General features: G+C 42.3%; 1 protein-coding gene across 1 annotated transcript; it reads left to right on the top strand.

The window, feature by feature from the left end:
- The first annotated feature begins 1,509 nt into the window (after positions 1–1,509).
- Positions 1,510–15,686, top strand: mfsd2aa (major facilitator superfamily domain containing 2aa). The gene is given in 15 exon segments (XM_027031336.2): positions 1,510–1,666; positions 3,787–3,909; positions 4,202–4,326; positions 7,963–8,086; positions 8,912–8,990; positions 9,200–9,366; positions 9,474–9,564; positions 9,677–9,798; positions 11,023–11,106; positions 11,553–11,636; positions 11,746–11,858; positions 11,994–12,137; positions 12,261–12,440; positions 15,040–15,067; positions 15,070–15,686. Coding segments are annotated over 15 exon segments (1,587 nt in total). The 5' UTR covers positions 1,510–1,576; the 3' UTR covers positions 15,103–15,686.
- The last annotated feature ends 686 nt before the right edge of the window (positions 15,687–16,372 follow it).

The following is a 16,372-nucleotide window of genomic DNA, read 5'->3' as shown; positions in this document are numbered from 1 at the left end:
GACGTGTAGGTGCTATTGATGTCTTGCACCACTCTGTTAGACGCTTCATTTGACGTTTCATCAACCTGCTTAGACTCCGTTCTTTCACTTGATATTTCTTTCTCCCATAGGCGTTTCCCGTTTTTCCTTTGTGTATTGTCCTGTTCTTTCTTTCTGCTCTCCTTGGGGTGGTCTTCGTGTAAACATGTTGGGTGTTCACCCTTACATAAGTCGCAGACACTCCTCCTTTCACACTTCCTTTAGCAGTGTCCTGATTTCAAACACCCATAGTTTTTGGGTTTCCACAAACTTGACTCTGTCTGCAATCAATTTGTCCATGAACATATGACATTTGTGAGTGTCATGGCTTGACTTCTCACAGCAGATGATGCAACCTTTAGAATCAGAGTTTTTTTCAGAGCTGCTTGCCAGCACCTTTGCACCAACAGTTTGAGTCCTTGGTGTCTTCAACTTTTCACCATCAACAGACTTCAGCGCGTGAAGAGAGGTCACTGGATTGCAGGCTATTTTAGCTTTCTTTGTGACAAACTCAGCAAACTGGCTGAAGCCAGGAAATGCCTCGGTTGCTTCTTCAAGCTCAAAATCTTTTGTTCCATCGGGCAGTTAACCAATCAGAAAGCTTGGCGAGTATCCTTTGATTTTCACCACAATCATCTAGGATTTTTAGACTCTTGATCTGAGACATTGCTGTTTGACATCCCCGAAGGAGGTCTGAGAACATTGTCCTTAGGTCCTCTCTCGGGCCATGAGGTGAGTTTTTCCCTGAAAGCCTTAGCAATCACAAAGGAGCTTCCATACCTTTCGTCCAGGATGTCCCATGCTGCCTGGTAGGCTGCATCTGTACCCAACAAGAAATAACTCTCAGTAGCTTTCTTTGCAGATCCACCAACATACCTGCGTAGGTAATAGACCTCATTTACTGGAATGTTCTCCTTGTCTATCAATGTTTGAAATACTGAGCTTTAGAGTTAATCATAGCAGCGGCTGTATGAACTAATGTCCTGTGAACAGTTAGTGGGCGAGTGCATAGTTCGCCACCCACAGCTGTGGTGAAACAAGGCATGCTATAGCGCGAACTGTCGATTTAATTCCAACTTAATTGTAATATCAGTGTGTAAACTGTAGACAAACGTTTATAGGCGCGGACACACGCAGGTGTAGACAGGGGACTCTGCATATTCAAATTTTCACTAATGGCATTTTCGACACAAACTAAAGCTGCATTTCCAACAGACATCACCTTGAATAACTTCAGCCTTGCTTTATTAATAGACATCGCTTACTTTCTGTGTTTCGTCGTACTTGCACCTAATCTTTTACAAACAGTATTTATTACTTAAACAAAAGGGCTGTTCGATGCTTTAAAAAAAAATAGCAGACATTGGGGTTTCAAATCAAGAGCGTATGCTGTGGGCGGGGACAGCTCCAGCGGCGCAAAGGAGCATATGCCTCTCAACAGCGTGACCGAGGCGGTACATTGTTAATCCAAGTCGCTACCGGCAGCGAAGAAGTCATTTCTATCCTACACGTGCATTTAAATACCGTAATAAGCAAACGTTTCGACAAGCAGCCTAGTATGGCAAGAGGAGAAGGGGTCGAACAACTTCCCGCCACTTTGTGTCCATCTTTTAAACATTTAAGCCGAGATGGAGTCAAAATTGCCATGGTAAGAACAATGTAATTCTAACTTGCGAAATGTGTCTGTCGTAGATGGCTAGCCTGGCTTTTGTTTGCGAATATTATATAGGCCTATACATCGCTGAGTCCTCTAAAATGCTTTAAGTTGAGTCCGAAGTTAGAGCATTATTTAGAAAGAGGTTTAACTTGGTCAACGTGGACAAGTAGCATGTGCCGGGTGACATTCGGCAAGCAGCGAGTCGAGTCAGCGATTGATGGCGCGATGTGCAAAATTGTGAATCTAGTACACTATTCAATACGATTAATTTCAGTCGGTACATTCCAATCATAGTTAAACATCTTCTCGGTAGTGCGTTTTGGTTACCCAGCTCCGTAATAACCACTCCATTTTAGCACTGAAATGTTTCATATAGCTAAACTAACAAAAAACGAAAACTCGATCCAGACACGATTGTTTCATATGGCAACATTGAGGGATACTTTCATATACATAAAACAAATTTCCTTAAAGTATTGAAGGGTGTAACTAGTTTTTAGCCCCTTTTTAATCTTGTAGTCTACCAAATGGAAGTGCCATTTGATTGCCTTCACATGTAGAATTTTGGCTAAAATTGTACATGACCCATCTTCCTGACTGCAGGTTACCCGTTTCGTGCAAGATTAAACCTGCCAGTTAACAAGTAAGCGAATTTTAGATGGTTTAGATAAATTTCTCTTATGCTTACTGTTCAGGCTACACACGGAAAGTGATCCGCGATGCAGACGTGTAGACATGCAATAAAACGAAAACTAAAACATCTGTTTTTCGTTATATATTTCTATTTTAATTGTTTGGGGCTACTTGAGTAAAGATTATATGCACGAGCACATTTATTTACTAATTCCGTTCTACCGCGGAATCTAAATTGAAGACGCGGCTCTACCGATTAAATAGAAAATTGGTACAGCCGGTTTGGGTTGATAACAAGCAGGGTCTAACGGAACGCTAGTATAGGTTTCAGCTTTTAATAATGATGCTGACGATATGGTTTAAATTGCATCCCTACGGCGAGGTTTCTGCTCTTAAGTTTGTGCTTACATTTATGATCTCTAAAATGTATTGCAAAATGCTGTGGCGTGTGTGGTGTACAGTGAAATGAATTTAAGAACGCTGATTTGAAGTTGATTGCATACTGGTGTATAACTGATTTGGCCTTAAATCTTAGAGGCTCTCTCCTGCTGCCTCAAAACTCTGTGATTGGAGTTTGTGCTGTAGGACCTGCTCTGCGTTGGTGCATGGAAAAGAAGCGTGAGGTGATTGGATGAAGAAACCAATTTGAATTCAATTTAATTCCAATCACAGCACCTACACGATGTCCCAATGAAACACAGTGGCCAATAGAGGCTGGTTGAAGCATAGTGCCTGTTGCGTGAACTCCAATGACATATGTGTGAGTGGTTATATTGGAGTGACAATTGTTGTCTTATGGTCTTGCTGCTGCTGATCTTGTGGAGGGTTTAGATCAGCTGTCTTGCAGTAATGATGCTGAATCCAATGTGGTTAATTGGGGATTTCACTTGACCTAATGTGCATGAAGTGACATCAAGCAGACACACATTCCCACCAAACTTGGCTTTTAAGATCTCCTCAATTTCTGGGGTGCGTGAATGTAATGGAATGTTTATTTTTCTAGGTGAGATTTGTTTTTGCTGAAGACACATGACTTAACCACATGGCTAAGAGAAAAAAGGAGGTTATTTATGCGGGAGGACAGTCTCAAGGCTAGTAGTGTTAATCTGTGCGGTGCTGAAGGCCTCTGGGACTGGGGTGAAAATGCATACAAGTTTGCTGTATAGGTTGTGATGTATGGGCTTGCCTCAGCCATCTTCAGGAGCCTTGCGTGCTTTTTAAGGAGATGAAGGGCACTGAATGCTGTCTAAACTCGCTTTTTCCAATCTTTGCTGTTGTTGAGTCCAAGATCAGGTTCCTGCCTTTGTGAAATGCTCAGACATTTGACTGCCGTATCCCACACGGAATGCTCTTATTGCCATTATATGACTCTGAGAAATGCACTCCTCAAATGACTCGAACCATTTTGCTTTTCTCATTGTCTTTGTTTTGCAAAGTTCAGGTTTCTCTTTCACAGTTCATCTCATTCCTTATTTCAGAAGAAGCCAACAGGCCTGTCTGTCAGCAGTAAACTCTGTTATGCCATTGGGGGAGCCCCATATCAGATCACAGGAAGTGCTTTGGGCTTCTTCCTGCAGATCTACTTGCTGGACGTGGCTCAGGTGAGGATGCTACCGCAGGTCGGCCATTGCTAGCTGCAGCCCTTACGCCCATGTTTTCTGCAGTCTCCCGTTTTATCATTCGCATCTGGTGCATTTTATGGTTGCGTAGTGGGTTATAATTGTGCCGTGAGGCGGGCTGAGTCTCCTGAAGGCTGTTTTGTGTGCTGCTGCTTTTCATCTGTCAGATCTAATGGCTTGCTTTTTTTCTTTTTTTTTTAAATGAGGCAAACTGATGAACTCGGGTGTCAGCCTGAGCCTGATGCTAATGTTTTTCTCCCCCTCCTCTTTGCAGCTGGACCCATTCTACGCATCCATCATTCTGTTCATGGGCCGTGTGTGGGATGCTGTGACCGACCCAACCGTGGGCTTTCTCATCAGCCGGAGCCCATGGACGCGTCATGGACGCATGATGCCCTGGTTGGTGACCCCACACGCACACTTGTTTTTGATTGATGGCTTGTTTGTGGCACGTGGGATTGTCATTTTTAATCCCAATTATCTTCGTTCTTCTATCTGTATTACGTTTTTTCCTTTCTTTGACTTTGTGATGCTTCGTCATCTGGTCGGATGCATATTCCTGCTGTTCAGAAGGATTCCCTTCATTAGCCAATGTGGGGGGCTGTATGAGAAAATGAGCTAAGGGTGGAGACTGAAAAGATGTAGAGATTGATGCCGTTTGGAGTATTTGAGTATGAGCGCTAGGTATTAACCATGGCAACAGAGCCACCGTAGTAAAAGATGGGCTTTTGCTGTGAGAACGATGCCAATGTGGCTGTGAAGCCCAGTCTGAATGCTGGATGTGATTCTTTGAGTGTTTCTGGACCCAGGGCTGCTTGCTCTGTGAGTTCAGTACATTGGGTCAAGTGTGAAAGCTGTTTGGAGCCCAGGAGTGATCCAGAGAACTGATCTCTAGGTCCCCTGATATTAGTGGTCAGGGGTTTACTTCAGGGGATCTCTGCTCTGGTCCAATACGCATGTGGAGTTTGCTGTTCCTGGCATAGTGTTTGGGTTTATGTAACTTTGTTAATTTGGTAACATGGCTGCATCGACATTCACTTCTCCTGTCAAGTTTCACAATGAAATGCTATGTATCCAAAAAAACACTGCTCCTTGCTGCTTGAGTCCTTGTAACCAAGGAAAGTAATAAATGGCAGTACAAAGCTGAATTTAGAACCTATAATTTTGCAAACCCGCATGCAAAAAATTGATGGCTCAGTTGCACAATTCTCTACATATTTAAGGAGCAATTTTTCTGTAATGGTGAACCGCTGATGCACCTCTCCCCCAAATGAAACCAGTGTCTGGGTGTGGACTCAAATATTCAGGACAACTGTGGAAATGCCCTTCACCTTTAAACGCCCACAAACGGGTACTGGCCCTTAAATTTTAGAATTCTCAGACTAGGCATCACCTAACTTTTTTTTTTTTTTTTTTTTGTGAAACAGATCTTTCAGCATATGCTCAACCACAGTTCTGCATCTTATTTGATTTGCCTTAATTCAACATTTCATTCTAGAAACCATGTAAAAATAAATTCAGTGGTGTTCAATATTTTTACAATGTACAAATTTAGGATGTGTGCAATCCTGTGGAATGAGCAAACAAGTGTGAAAGTGAATATTGCAAAGTATGTACAGTAAGGTAGTAGGGTGTATGTAGTGGTTAAGATGTGTGCAAGATGTGCAGATCTCCATGTTGCAGGGTTTCTGTGGCAGATCATGTGAACATCTGAGGATAAGATCACAATGAATTTGTCCCTCTGGTGCACTGTGTTGAGAGGTTCTTATTTGCAGGGACTAGTAGAAGGGAGCAAGGTTCTGTGAATGGTGGAAGTCAATGCAGGGACAGCTAAGCTACACCCATTGTGGACCTTCTTCATAAGTGTATATCACATTGACTCAGAAATTTGACTCCAGTCAGCCTTCCCATCTCTGTTCTTTATACAGAGGGCACAATCTTATTTGATGTCCCAAAGCCTATGCTTTCTTGGTTTGCATCACTGCATTTTTGTAGGCTTGTTGTCTGAAATTAGGCTGAGGATGGTGGTGTCCTCAACTGGATGGTCTTTGTCTCGTGGACAGGCGCACAGGTGTTGGTGGAAAGTTGGTAAAGAACTGTTTTGGAGTAGTGGAAGTATGGACAACCAATCCTGTCATTAAGTAAAGACAACAAACATGGTTTGTTTCTATAAATTGAAATTATATATGTGGTGTATGAGGGGTATGTGTGTGTGAGGGGGTGGGGGTAGGGGTAGATCAAGCCTCTGGTCTTACTGCCACTCTGATTGGTTCGAAATGGTGGTGTGGTCGCCTGGGCCAATCAGCTTCATCTGAGCAGTACATGTGATTTCCTCAAAGTGACAGTTTGAAAAGATTGCTTGCTTGGCAAAACCTCAAAGGTTACTAGAGGTCAGGACTGTGTGAGCTGGCCCTAATATTGTGGTTAAGATATTTTGTATTAAAAAGCACAGCCCCACACACCCACAACAAAATCTTTAACCAAACAACCTGTTTAATTATGGAGTCTTGGTAATGCTGGCTAAAAGTAATTGTGCCATTTCATTTTTTATAGATGGAGCAGTGTATGGATTTTTTTTTTTGGTCTTTATCCATCTTGTCCCTATTTGACTACAGCTTTTTGTTTTTTTTTGGTTTTGTGTCTCCATTTGGCTGTGGTAAAGCATCCATATCTGTGCTTAGACACACACTACCAAATACCATATAAGCTCAGTGCTTATATGTGAATATCAAAATGATATAATGGAGATCTACAAAAGATGGAGAAAATGGTATCACTAACTCCCCTTGGCTCTTTTAGTACAGATGGAAAGCAGAACTGATGCTGCATTTATTTACTCAGTAACACATGCTGTGAGGGGCAGGGAACCAACAATGCTCTTGACAAACATGAATAGAGACACGCGCACGTGCGCTCACACACACACACACCATGTGGTAGCATGTCATCTTGTACTGCTATCATGGGGCTTTGACTCAGCTGCACTGGTAACCTTCTCTTGGTCATTCTTGTAACTGTTCTTTCAGCATATTTTTCAGAATAAGACAAATGCCTTTTGTTTGAGGGTGAAATTCTGATGCTGCAGGCCTTTCATCATAGTAACACAAGTTGGTCTTTATTGTGGTATCCTGGAGTCAACTCCTAGTATGGTGCATGACATTCCTCAGTAACTCCACCCTTTTCACCTCTGTGCAGTTCTTATACCAGTAGCCACTGGTGGAATGACTGTTCATTGTGAATAGCTGAATATGTGGCTGTTATTTAACACTGAGGGAAAGCCGAATCTCGCACCGCGCCTGTAACGGATGCTACTCTGACTTCACTGAAGCACCCGTGCGTGAGCGAGCCTGCATGGCTTAGAGAGTAGCCACGCTTGGTTCAAAGAACAGAATGTGCAGCTCCTACCCATGACCAGTGAGAATGGTAATGGTCTCTGTGTGGGATTTTTTTTTTTTTGGTCACTTTCTTTTTCTCTCTCCCCCCCCCCCCTTTACCAACACTCAAAGCTGAAGGTTTTTTGCTGCCATAAGTCAGGGTGGCGTGTTATCTAAATGCACTGAAGTACAGGACAGAATTTAAAGAGAATCTACTTAAAACTGTTGCAATAGATGATGTCTCCCCATCTTCCACCGAGCAATCCCACTGAAGGCATCCACCCTTTAGTTCCCCTCGCTGTATCCAAACCTTCCATTTGCCCAAGGCGAGCACACTTGGTGGTTCCTTCTATGTTTTGCAGGCACCCACAAATCTGTTATGCGTAATGAGCAGAGAGAACCACTTCTGAGAACCAAATTTGCCTGACAGTAATGCGGCCTGGCCATGCGGAAATGTAGTTGCAAACTACAGAGTCAAGGGGCAGTTGAGTAAGATTTAAAGGGGGAAAAAACGTTTAAGAAATGGAGTTTTATTAAAATTAAATTAATCTTGGATCAAATTCCAAAAGCGTAAAATGTATGTATAGTCATGGTGAATTAAATATTAATTTGCAATAATTGTGCTTTTGTTTTTTTCTCCCTCTTTCGTGGGTGTGTGCAGGATCATGTTATCAACACCGTTCGCAGTGATGAGCTACTTTATGATTTGGCTGGTACCGCCGGTAGAGCAGGGCAAGGTGGTGTGGTACCTGTTCTTCTACTGCATCTTCCAGTCTATGCAGACGGTCAGCATCACCACCCGACATGGCGTGCCCTGGTGCACAGCATGCCTCCCCTCATTCCTACTCTGCTCTAGCCAAGGGTTAAACTCTTTCACTCATGTGAAAGTCACTGAAATTCAGTAATTTGGAAATATTTGATCATTTTAATGCCAAAACTAAAAATTAAGGAAAACCTAATGTCAGGATCAGACTACACAAATATGGCCCGATTTGACACACACATGTCCAGCATCAGGAGAGAAGAACGTGTGACGCAATGAAAGAACAGCGATGTGGCATCTGGGATACCGTGACGGACAATTTTATGGATTTTTCTTGTCTATTCTATGACCTGTTCCTTCATGTTGACCAATAAGGTGACCTGAGTGAGTGCTCTCTGGCATACACATGTAAACCCCCACAAGTATGTGAATTATGATTGGTTGGCATCAAAGGAGTAGTGTTGCAAGTTTCCTGACCAACACATGGCAAATGTTTATGCCACTATGAAAAATTTGTGTAGCCTGAACCCAGCATAAAATTGTTCATTTGCTGGTAATTTAAATTGTATTTAAACTTTTGTTAAGAGAAACAGTAAGCTACTGAAACCTGGCTTCAATCACATCATTCAATCCATACCGTCACATAATTAACAATATTGTTACCATATTGTTGTCAGGTATGGTTGTTTGCCCCTGGTTACCCCCTTCTCTCGCTTGTTTTTCCCACTATACTTTCATGTCTTTCTCTTGCTCTCCACCATCTGTTTTAATTTAGTGTTCAATAAGTTGCTTATTGCTGGGTGTTGTGTACATTCATGTGTGCTTATTTGCCCGTCTGTGTGTCCAGTGTTTCCATGTGCCTTACTCTGCCTTGACCATGTTCATCACTTCAGAGCAGAAGGAGAGAGATTCTTCCACAGCATATAGTAAGACCATGTATCTATCTACAGCTCAAACTTTACTGTGTATACTGTTAGAATATCTGTCGCATCCATACCGCACAGTGAAACTATTCATGTCTATAGCTGTATTGGTACACTTGCTACACACATCCACTGGTGGTACAAATGGATCAGACCTTACATAACCTGATACATTGCAATCATTTATCTATTGTATTCACTATGTCTCTTAGGGATGACTGTAGAGGTGCTGGGTACTCTAATTGGAACTGCCATTCAGGGCCAGATAGTGGGTGGGGCAAACGCTCCCTGTCTGAATCACACCTTCTCCCCAAATGCCAGCTATAGCATCATACAGATCCCCAACATCAGCATCTCTCAGATCTCATTGGATGACACAGTAAGACTGGATGAACCCAGGGGGGCATAGTCTCATGTGTTCTTAGCTGATTGCAAGTAATTTTATTGGTGCGTGACTGACTGTCCCTCCCTCTCGGTCCCTAACAGAAGCGGGCATACATGCTGGCCTCGGGTGCGATTGGCATCATCTACTTGTTTTGTGCCGCCGTGCTCTTCCTGGGTGTACGAGAGAAAAAAGGTGACTTGCCAGGCCTCATATCTCCGTCCCACATTCAGTGTCTAGCACGTTTGGTTCAGAAACTGAAGGAAAATGCTAGTGTCAGTGCAAGTGAATTTCCCCCTGTGTGTAGCTGTGTCGAGAGTGCGGGTGGAGCGGCGTACGTCCTTCTTCAGTGGATTGCTGCTGTTGTGGAGACACAGACCTTATGTTAAGCTGGTCATAGGATTCCTCTTCACCTCATTGGGTTTCCTGGTGAGACATTGGCAACGATGACATAATGGTGGGGACATTTAAGTCAGTTACTACTTTTGGGGTGTTTTCACACTTTTTCCAAGTACGAGTCCACACCCAGGAGCGATTCTGGGCTTGTTATTGCCGATTTACTTTCTCACAAAAAAAAACGATCCGACCTGTGGATCGAGTTGCACAATTCCGTATGTGAGATTTCTGTGTGTAGGCTTGAAATTTGGTAGGGAGAAGCTGCTTTTTATTTTGCTTGGATACACACACGGGTGGCAGGGGTAGCATGGAATGCATGGAATTTCACCATGCAGGAGCACCTGCAAACACATCATGACTAGCTTTGTTTTGTGGTGAATCAGTTAAGTTTGTCTGTGGTAGAAGTTACTCTCAACTGAGTGGGGGGAGGGCCACCTTCACTTGCCAAATCCTGCTGGTATAACGCAAAACTACCCTGTACTAAATGTACTGTCCCTATAAAACCCTGAAGGGATTTCAGTGACGAGCACTCTAGTGCTAAACATGTTGAAGTTTCACTGCAGTCATCTATGGAAATCCTGAAAGACTTCTCCCCTGAAAAACAGTTGCTATTGATGGCACAGCGATATACACACACACACACACACAAAGTGTGTTTTCATTCTAGTCACATGATCACAAACCGGCATTCATCCTTGAACATTCCAGCACTTTTCTTAATTTTTAGAACAAATCGTACTTTCCGGTTCTTTAATGACTACACAGCCAAGTTGGTGGCAATCGCTTACAGAGCAGTTAGTAGAATCACTGGAAATCAAATTTGGCTGGCTCTGTCTGAGGCCATTAGCAGCCACAGCTAGGGTTTCTCACCATGTGTGCACACTAACTGGTTTGTTAAAACTAGCATGAGTGTAAATCTGTCCCGAAGTTCAACTAAAGTCCGTACTACACTGGATTGATTCCAGCATTGTGGATTCCCACCACACACACTCTTGTGTGTAGTGTCGAAAGAGGTGAGGGTATTGGGCACTTCTGCTCACCCTGGCACACAATGGAGGCCATCATGACCTTGTGTTTTTGATCAAAGTGAGCATTAGAATTGATCTTAAATCCACGTTGGTTTTTCAGATGGGGATAAGATTCAAGTTGGGGCTACAGTAACAAGAAGGCAAGCATATAAGAACTGGTTGCAGGTGTGAGCCTTGATTTCTAGTGTTCTGATGTATTGTTCTTTTTCTTATGGTTTTTTAAAATCAGCTACTTGAAGGGAACTTTGCGTTGTTCATCACCTACACACTCGGGTTTCGGGACGATTTCCAGAATGTTTTGCTGGCTATAATGGTGAGTAAACCGTAGCCTGACTTGTCTGTATTGTCCATATCGCAGCAGATATGGATTCAAAGGCGTCAGCTATGACTCCCTTTTTTAGAAACTGGCTCAGGCCTCCATGGTAATAATAAAAAAAAAATTTAAAAAAGAAGGAAAAAAAAGTTGAAGCATTTGTTTCTGGCAAATGAGAAGTGATTCTTTTTTCCATGGGGGGGAAACAGATGGAAAAAAGGCAGGAAGTGTTGATAAAGAAATGTGACGCTATGACCTTTTGAAATGAGGACTGCAAGGCTTAATTCTGACCTCAATCATGAGGTTGGATGACTGGCCAAGTCAGATTTAAACATGCATGGTGTGGAAAAGCGACTCCATCAGTCTTGTGTGTAAATTTGTATAGCAATGTGTGTCCTTGCTTGGGTGGTTTGATTGGTGAGGTGTGTGTGTGTGTTCTGCTTCAGCTATCTGCGACCCTCACCATTCCCCTATGGCAACTCTTCCTCACACGATTTGGTAAAAAAACATCAGTGTACATCGGCATCTCGGTAAGCAGTTGGCCAAATGCTTTCACTTCGAAAAGCCCTGCTTTTTTTTTTTTTTTGTCTGTTAACTGTGCTGCCTATTAAACTGAACTGAGGCCTGTATGTGTTGCAGTGGGCAGTTCCCTTTATGATCCTGGTGGTGTGTGTTGAGAGTAATCTCATCATAACATACATTGTCTCCTTGGCGTCAGGGATCAGCGTGGCCGCTGCCTTTTTCCTGCCATGGTAAGTGTGCGTGCATCAAATTTGAACTGTATACACTGAACTGTCACTTAAGTATGACTCATCACATGCACATGCAATGCTGTTCCAGAAAACCACAGTTTGTGGGATGATTTGATTTATTTTTTGTTACTGCAGGTCAATGCTGCCAGACGTGGTCGATGACTTTAAAGTGAACAATCCAGACTCTCAAGGGCATGAAGCCGTTTTCTACTCTTTCTATGTTTTCTTTACCAAGTTTGCCTCTGGAATCTCCCTCGGAATCTCAACACTTTGTTTATAGTGAGTCTGGTTTTTTTTTTTTTTTTTTTTTTTTTTTTTTTTTTTTTCTCCCCCTTCTTCTTCTTTCAGACAGGCCATTATTTGCCTGTCTGTCACTCATCTCTCTCATTTCCCCCACCTCAGCTTCGCGGGTTACGTGACCCGGGGATGCACCCAGCCAGATTCGGTACATTTAACACTAAAGATATTGGTCTCGGCTGCTCCCATCACTTTCATCGTCCTCGGTCTCATCATCTTCAAAACCTACCCCATCAACGAAGAGAGGAGACGGCACAACTGTGGGCAACTTCGCACGCTGCTCCAGTAAGAAGCACAGATTATACACACTAGCTTGTTCTCTCACATGTGTGCATACACAGGGTCTGTCACACCTGGGCCAGAGCAGGACTATTTCTCCGTCGTATCTGGATGGAGGGACCCAGGACAACAGCAATAAATACTGACAATTTTTTACCTTTTATGATCCTTCCTATATTGTTTATATATTAATCATATTAAGTGAATAACAATTTTCTTCTAATTATACAATTAGTATGGCATACTCTTATTTTGAAACAATTGATTCAACTGATGAGTCATTTCAACATATAGATGTGCTTATTTTTCTACCTGTGTTGTGGGCTTGAGTTAGTGGCTGACTGATGGTAATGTTACTCCATTTTAACTTTACCGTCAGCAACAAAGTTAGCTGTTCAGAGCTTATAACAAGCTGGAAAATGATTGCTCACAGGAGCATTATGCATTTAACAAAGCAGTTATTAGAAAATACTTAGTGCTCTAAAAACTAAACATGGATGGGACCCTACTGAATTCATGGGGAAGATTTGGTTAACCTCACGGACTCGGTTTCTCAAAAATGACAGCTTTCACAGATATTAGAAGACAAATGCTATATTTCACAGCATTTATTAGCCAAATATCACTTAACAGCAACTTTGCTTTGCCTCATTGGCATTACTTTGCTAAGATAACAGCACACCTGAAGTAGTTGTGCAGTAAGCACTGAACAAGAATCAAACTTTGGGTTCATTTTAAATCCATATCAGAAACTAAAAGTACTCATGCAGGTCAAAAATGCATAACAATAGCTAGCTACAGTAGTGTTACTACTTTTAGATAAAACCTCATGCAATGATCTCGTTTGACTTGTCTCCACAGCAACAGAAAACGTGACTAGAGCCAGAGCTATTTGACTCTGCTCTCCAAAGCCTTTCTTTTCTCAATTCTTGCTTTTTCTAAGTCTGCAGACTGGAGGTGTGAGCATGACAAAAGGTTGCTGGTGTGCTGAATTCGGACTCCACGGCAGAACTTTGCGTTCACGGTCACAACGAAACAGTATGAAGGCTCTCAAGGACACATCATTAGCTTAAATTAGAACTGCACTGAAACACTGTATAATGTTCCACATTTTTAAGCTATTGTATTGATCATTAAGAGGTCATTCAAAAGAGGCTAAAAATTAATAGCATGCGGTCTAGCTAATGTAGTCAAGGGGGACCGTACACTGTATGTACAATGGATGGTACATCGTTGACTCCCATTGTGAATTTTTAAAGTGGGGGGGGGGGAATTGGAACCAGAGCATGCGCAGTAGAGACTGTAGGTGGGACAGTACCCGACATGTTGGTGCACAACCCCATCAGTGCCGGGAGCAACACAACATAACCTGCATTAGGTAGTTGACGTGACGTTAGCTGGGGCCCATGATCATCCATAATGAATAAACAGGTGCCCTCATTTCTATCAACTGCATTGTGAATTTAAACTCATTACATCACACAAATGTCTTGGAAAAGTAGCTAGCACAATATGACCTTTTAATGTTAGCAAGATGGCTAAATAACCTTACATGAAGCACCATAACACTAGCTTCCATATTCAGTCCTTCTGGATGAGATGTATATTTAAAAATGGCCTATATTTTTTCTAATTACAGGATATTCACATTATTTAATGTGACAGGATGAACAATAATACAATAGACCTTTTGAAAAACTAGCTTAATAGTTTGTTTGCTAACATTAGAGATGGTAACTCTAGCAGCTAGCCATTTGGTACCTAGCTGCCTTAGCAACCTGAAAAGAATTTGACTCAAACATTGCAATTGTGGAAAAAACCCCCAACAAAAACTAATGTGTAATTTTGAAATTAAAGTTTAATCCATTCACTTGCATGGGAATTGGGTGGGGTTAAAAGTTGTACTGCAGCCAGCCACTAGAGAGCATTAGACACTAGCTTCAATTTTCAGTGGGTGCGGGCTGCATTTTAACCCTAGTTACATTCATGGTTCTCCATACTCTTGTGGCACTCGCTGTCCTTTCGAAACACTCGAAAGGGTGTGAGTGATGCGCTCTGCTGAACGCACTACCCTTTGGAGTGCATCACTCACACGGAACTTCCTGACCTGCAGACCATCTACTACAAGTGGTGCCAGACCAAGGCCACTACTCTGCAAATCAGAGTGGTTTTGTTTTTGTTTTTTGTCTCTGTGCATCACTGTAGTCCCCTCTGACATGAGGCTTGGTGGGAATCACTCACCATAGTTTTAGTCAGATGGAGACATGGGGTGGGTATGGGTGTGTAACAGTAAGCAGCTGCTGGGAGCAAGAGTTGCATTATGCAGACTGCAACTGCAAAAACAGTCTCCATGGTGGTTTGTTTACAGAATTATCGTAATCACTGATTTCATTGCCAAACTTGCTACAGCTCTATCAGTGAGTGGCCCATGGAGAATCTTCCCAGATTACTCAGACATTTGACTTTCAGAATTGAACTTTTGACTGTTGCAAAAGTGCCTGAGTTCTGTATGACTTGTGATGGGCTGTTAGGTTTGTCATCAGAGGATGTATGTGGAGTTGAAGCTGGGATCAATTTTCTCACCACTCTTCCTTGTCCTTCACAGGGACAGCAACGACCCGGACTCCGAAAACACTCCGAGTCGTCAGACTTACGAAATGCTGTTTAAAACTAACGAAAGCTAAACTAAAACACAGCACACACTGTCAACTCTAACCTGTAAGGGGTGTGTGGGCACCACAGGTGAGTGCCACTGACCGAGTCAGCAGAGGAAAGGAAGTAACTGTCTTCACATGGCAGTGAACCAAGTGGGCTGCCACCACAGAAGAGCTTCCCCATGGAGAGCTGTCTGCTGTTGTAATCGAGCATACTGTTTTCCCCCTGTTGGAATGAGAGAAACTGCAGCTGGGTAGTTTGCGGTTTCATTTTTATTAATTGGCGATCTCGGGATCCATATAAATAAATAACCAAATTCAACTGGAGTAGTAATGAGGAACACAGCTGCAAGATCATGTTTTCTGAGGCATTAAAGAAACAAGCAAAAAAAAAGCATCTGACCCTAAAGAACAGTCCAATTGCTTTATCCAAAATGGCTTTTGAACATTTTACAAATTCTAAATGTTTGAGTCTGACTGCACCTCCTAGCAATGTTTTCATGGCTTTCTGAAGCTGTGTGTGTGACTAAAAGCAGAACCATGACATCATGACTTTAGTAATCACCCCCCCCCCCAAAAAAAAAAAACCAAAACAAAACATGGACTTTGTATGGATAACCTGGTCTGATTAAGTGTCTGAAATGCTGCATTAAAAGTAATGTAGCATGGAGTGAGTTCAAAAGCTAGTTTCAACATGAGTGTTTTGGCATATTTTCAAGATGCAGACTTTGGTATACACATTCCCTATGACTCGGGTCCAAAGTCCCAGATGCACCATATCCAGGCCTGGACTCTGGACTTAACAGTGATTTATGGCTGTCTCTGGGTGTGGGTTTTGGACAGATGCTGGGTGTGCGCTTCCTTGCCAGCCCTGCTAAGGTTACCAAGCTGCATGATCACCACTACATTGTCATGTTTAACTACTTTCTAAGCACTTAGAAAATCACCAGTTCATTAAATCATGGTCATGCAAAAGTCATACAGCTTTTGTGCAGTCACTAAGGCTTTTTTTGCTTTTTTTGCTTTTTTTTTTTTAAAGCACACTAAAAGCTGTGAATGGTGTAAAAATTTATTTTAAGCACCCCAACCCTAGTGGGGAAAGGACATTTTATATATATATATATATATATATATATATATATATATATATATATATATATATATATATAAAGTATATAATTTTTTTTCTCTCCTCCCCCCCCCCCCCCCCCCCAACTGGGCTTGTTCAGGCTTGCCAGGATGCAGAGCTTTCATTTAAATCTGTTCATTAATGTTGGTCATAAG

Source organism: Electrophorus electricus, chromosome 11 (assembly GCF_013358815.1).
Source record: "Electrophorus electricus isolate fEleEle1 chromosome 11, fEleEle1.pri, whole genome shotgun sequence".
In the NCBI taxonomy this organism is placed as follows: Eukaryota; Metazoa; Chordata; class Actinopteri; order Gymnotiformes; family Gymnotidae; genus Electrophorus; species Electrophorus electricus.
Note: the sequence above shows the minus strand (reverse complement) of the source record. Positions and strands in the feature narration are given on the sequence as shown.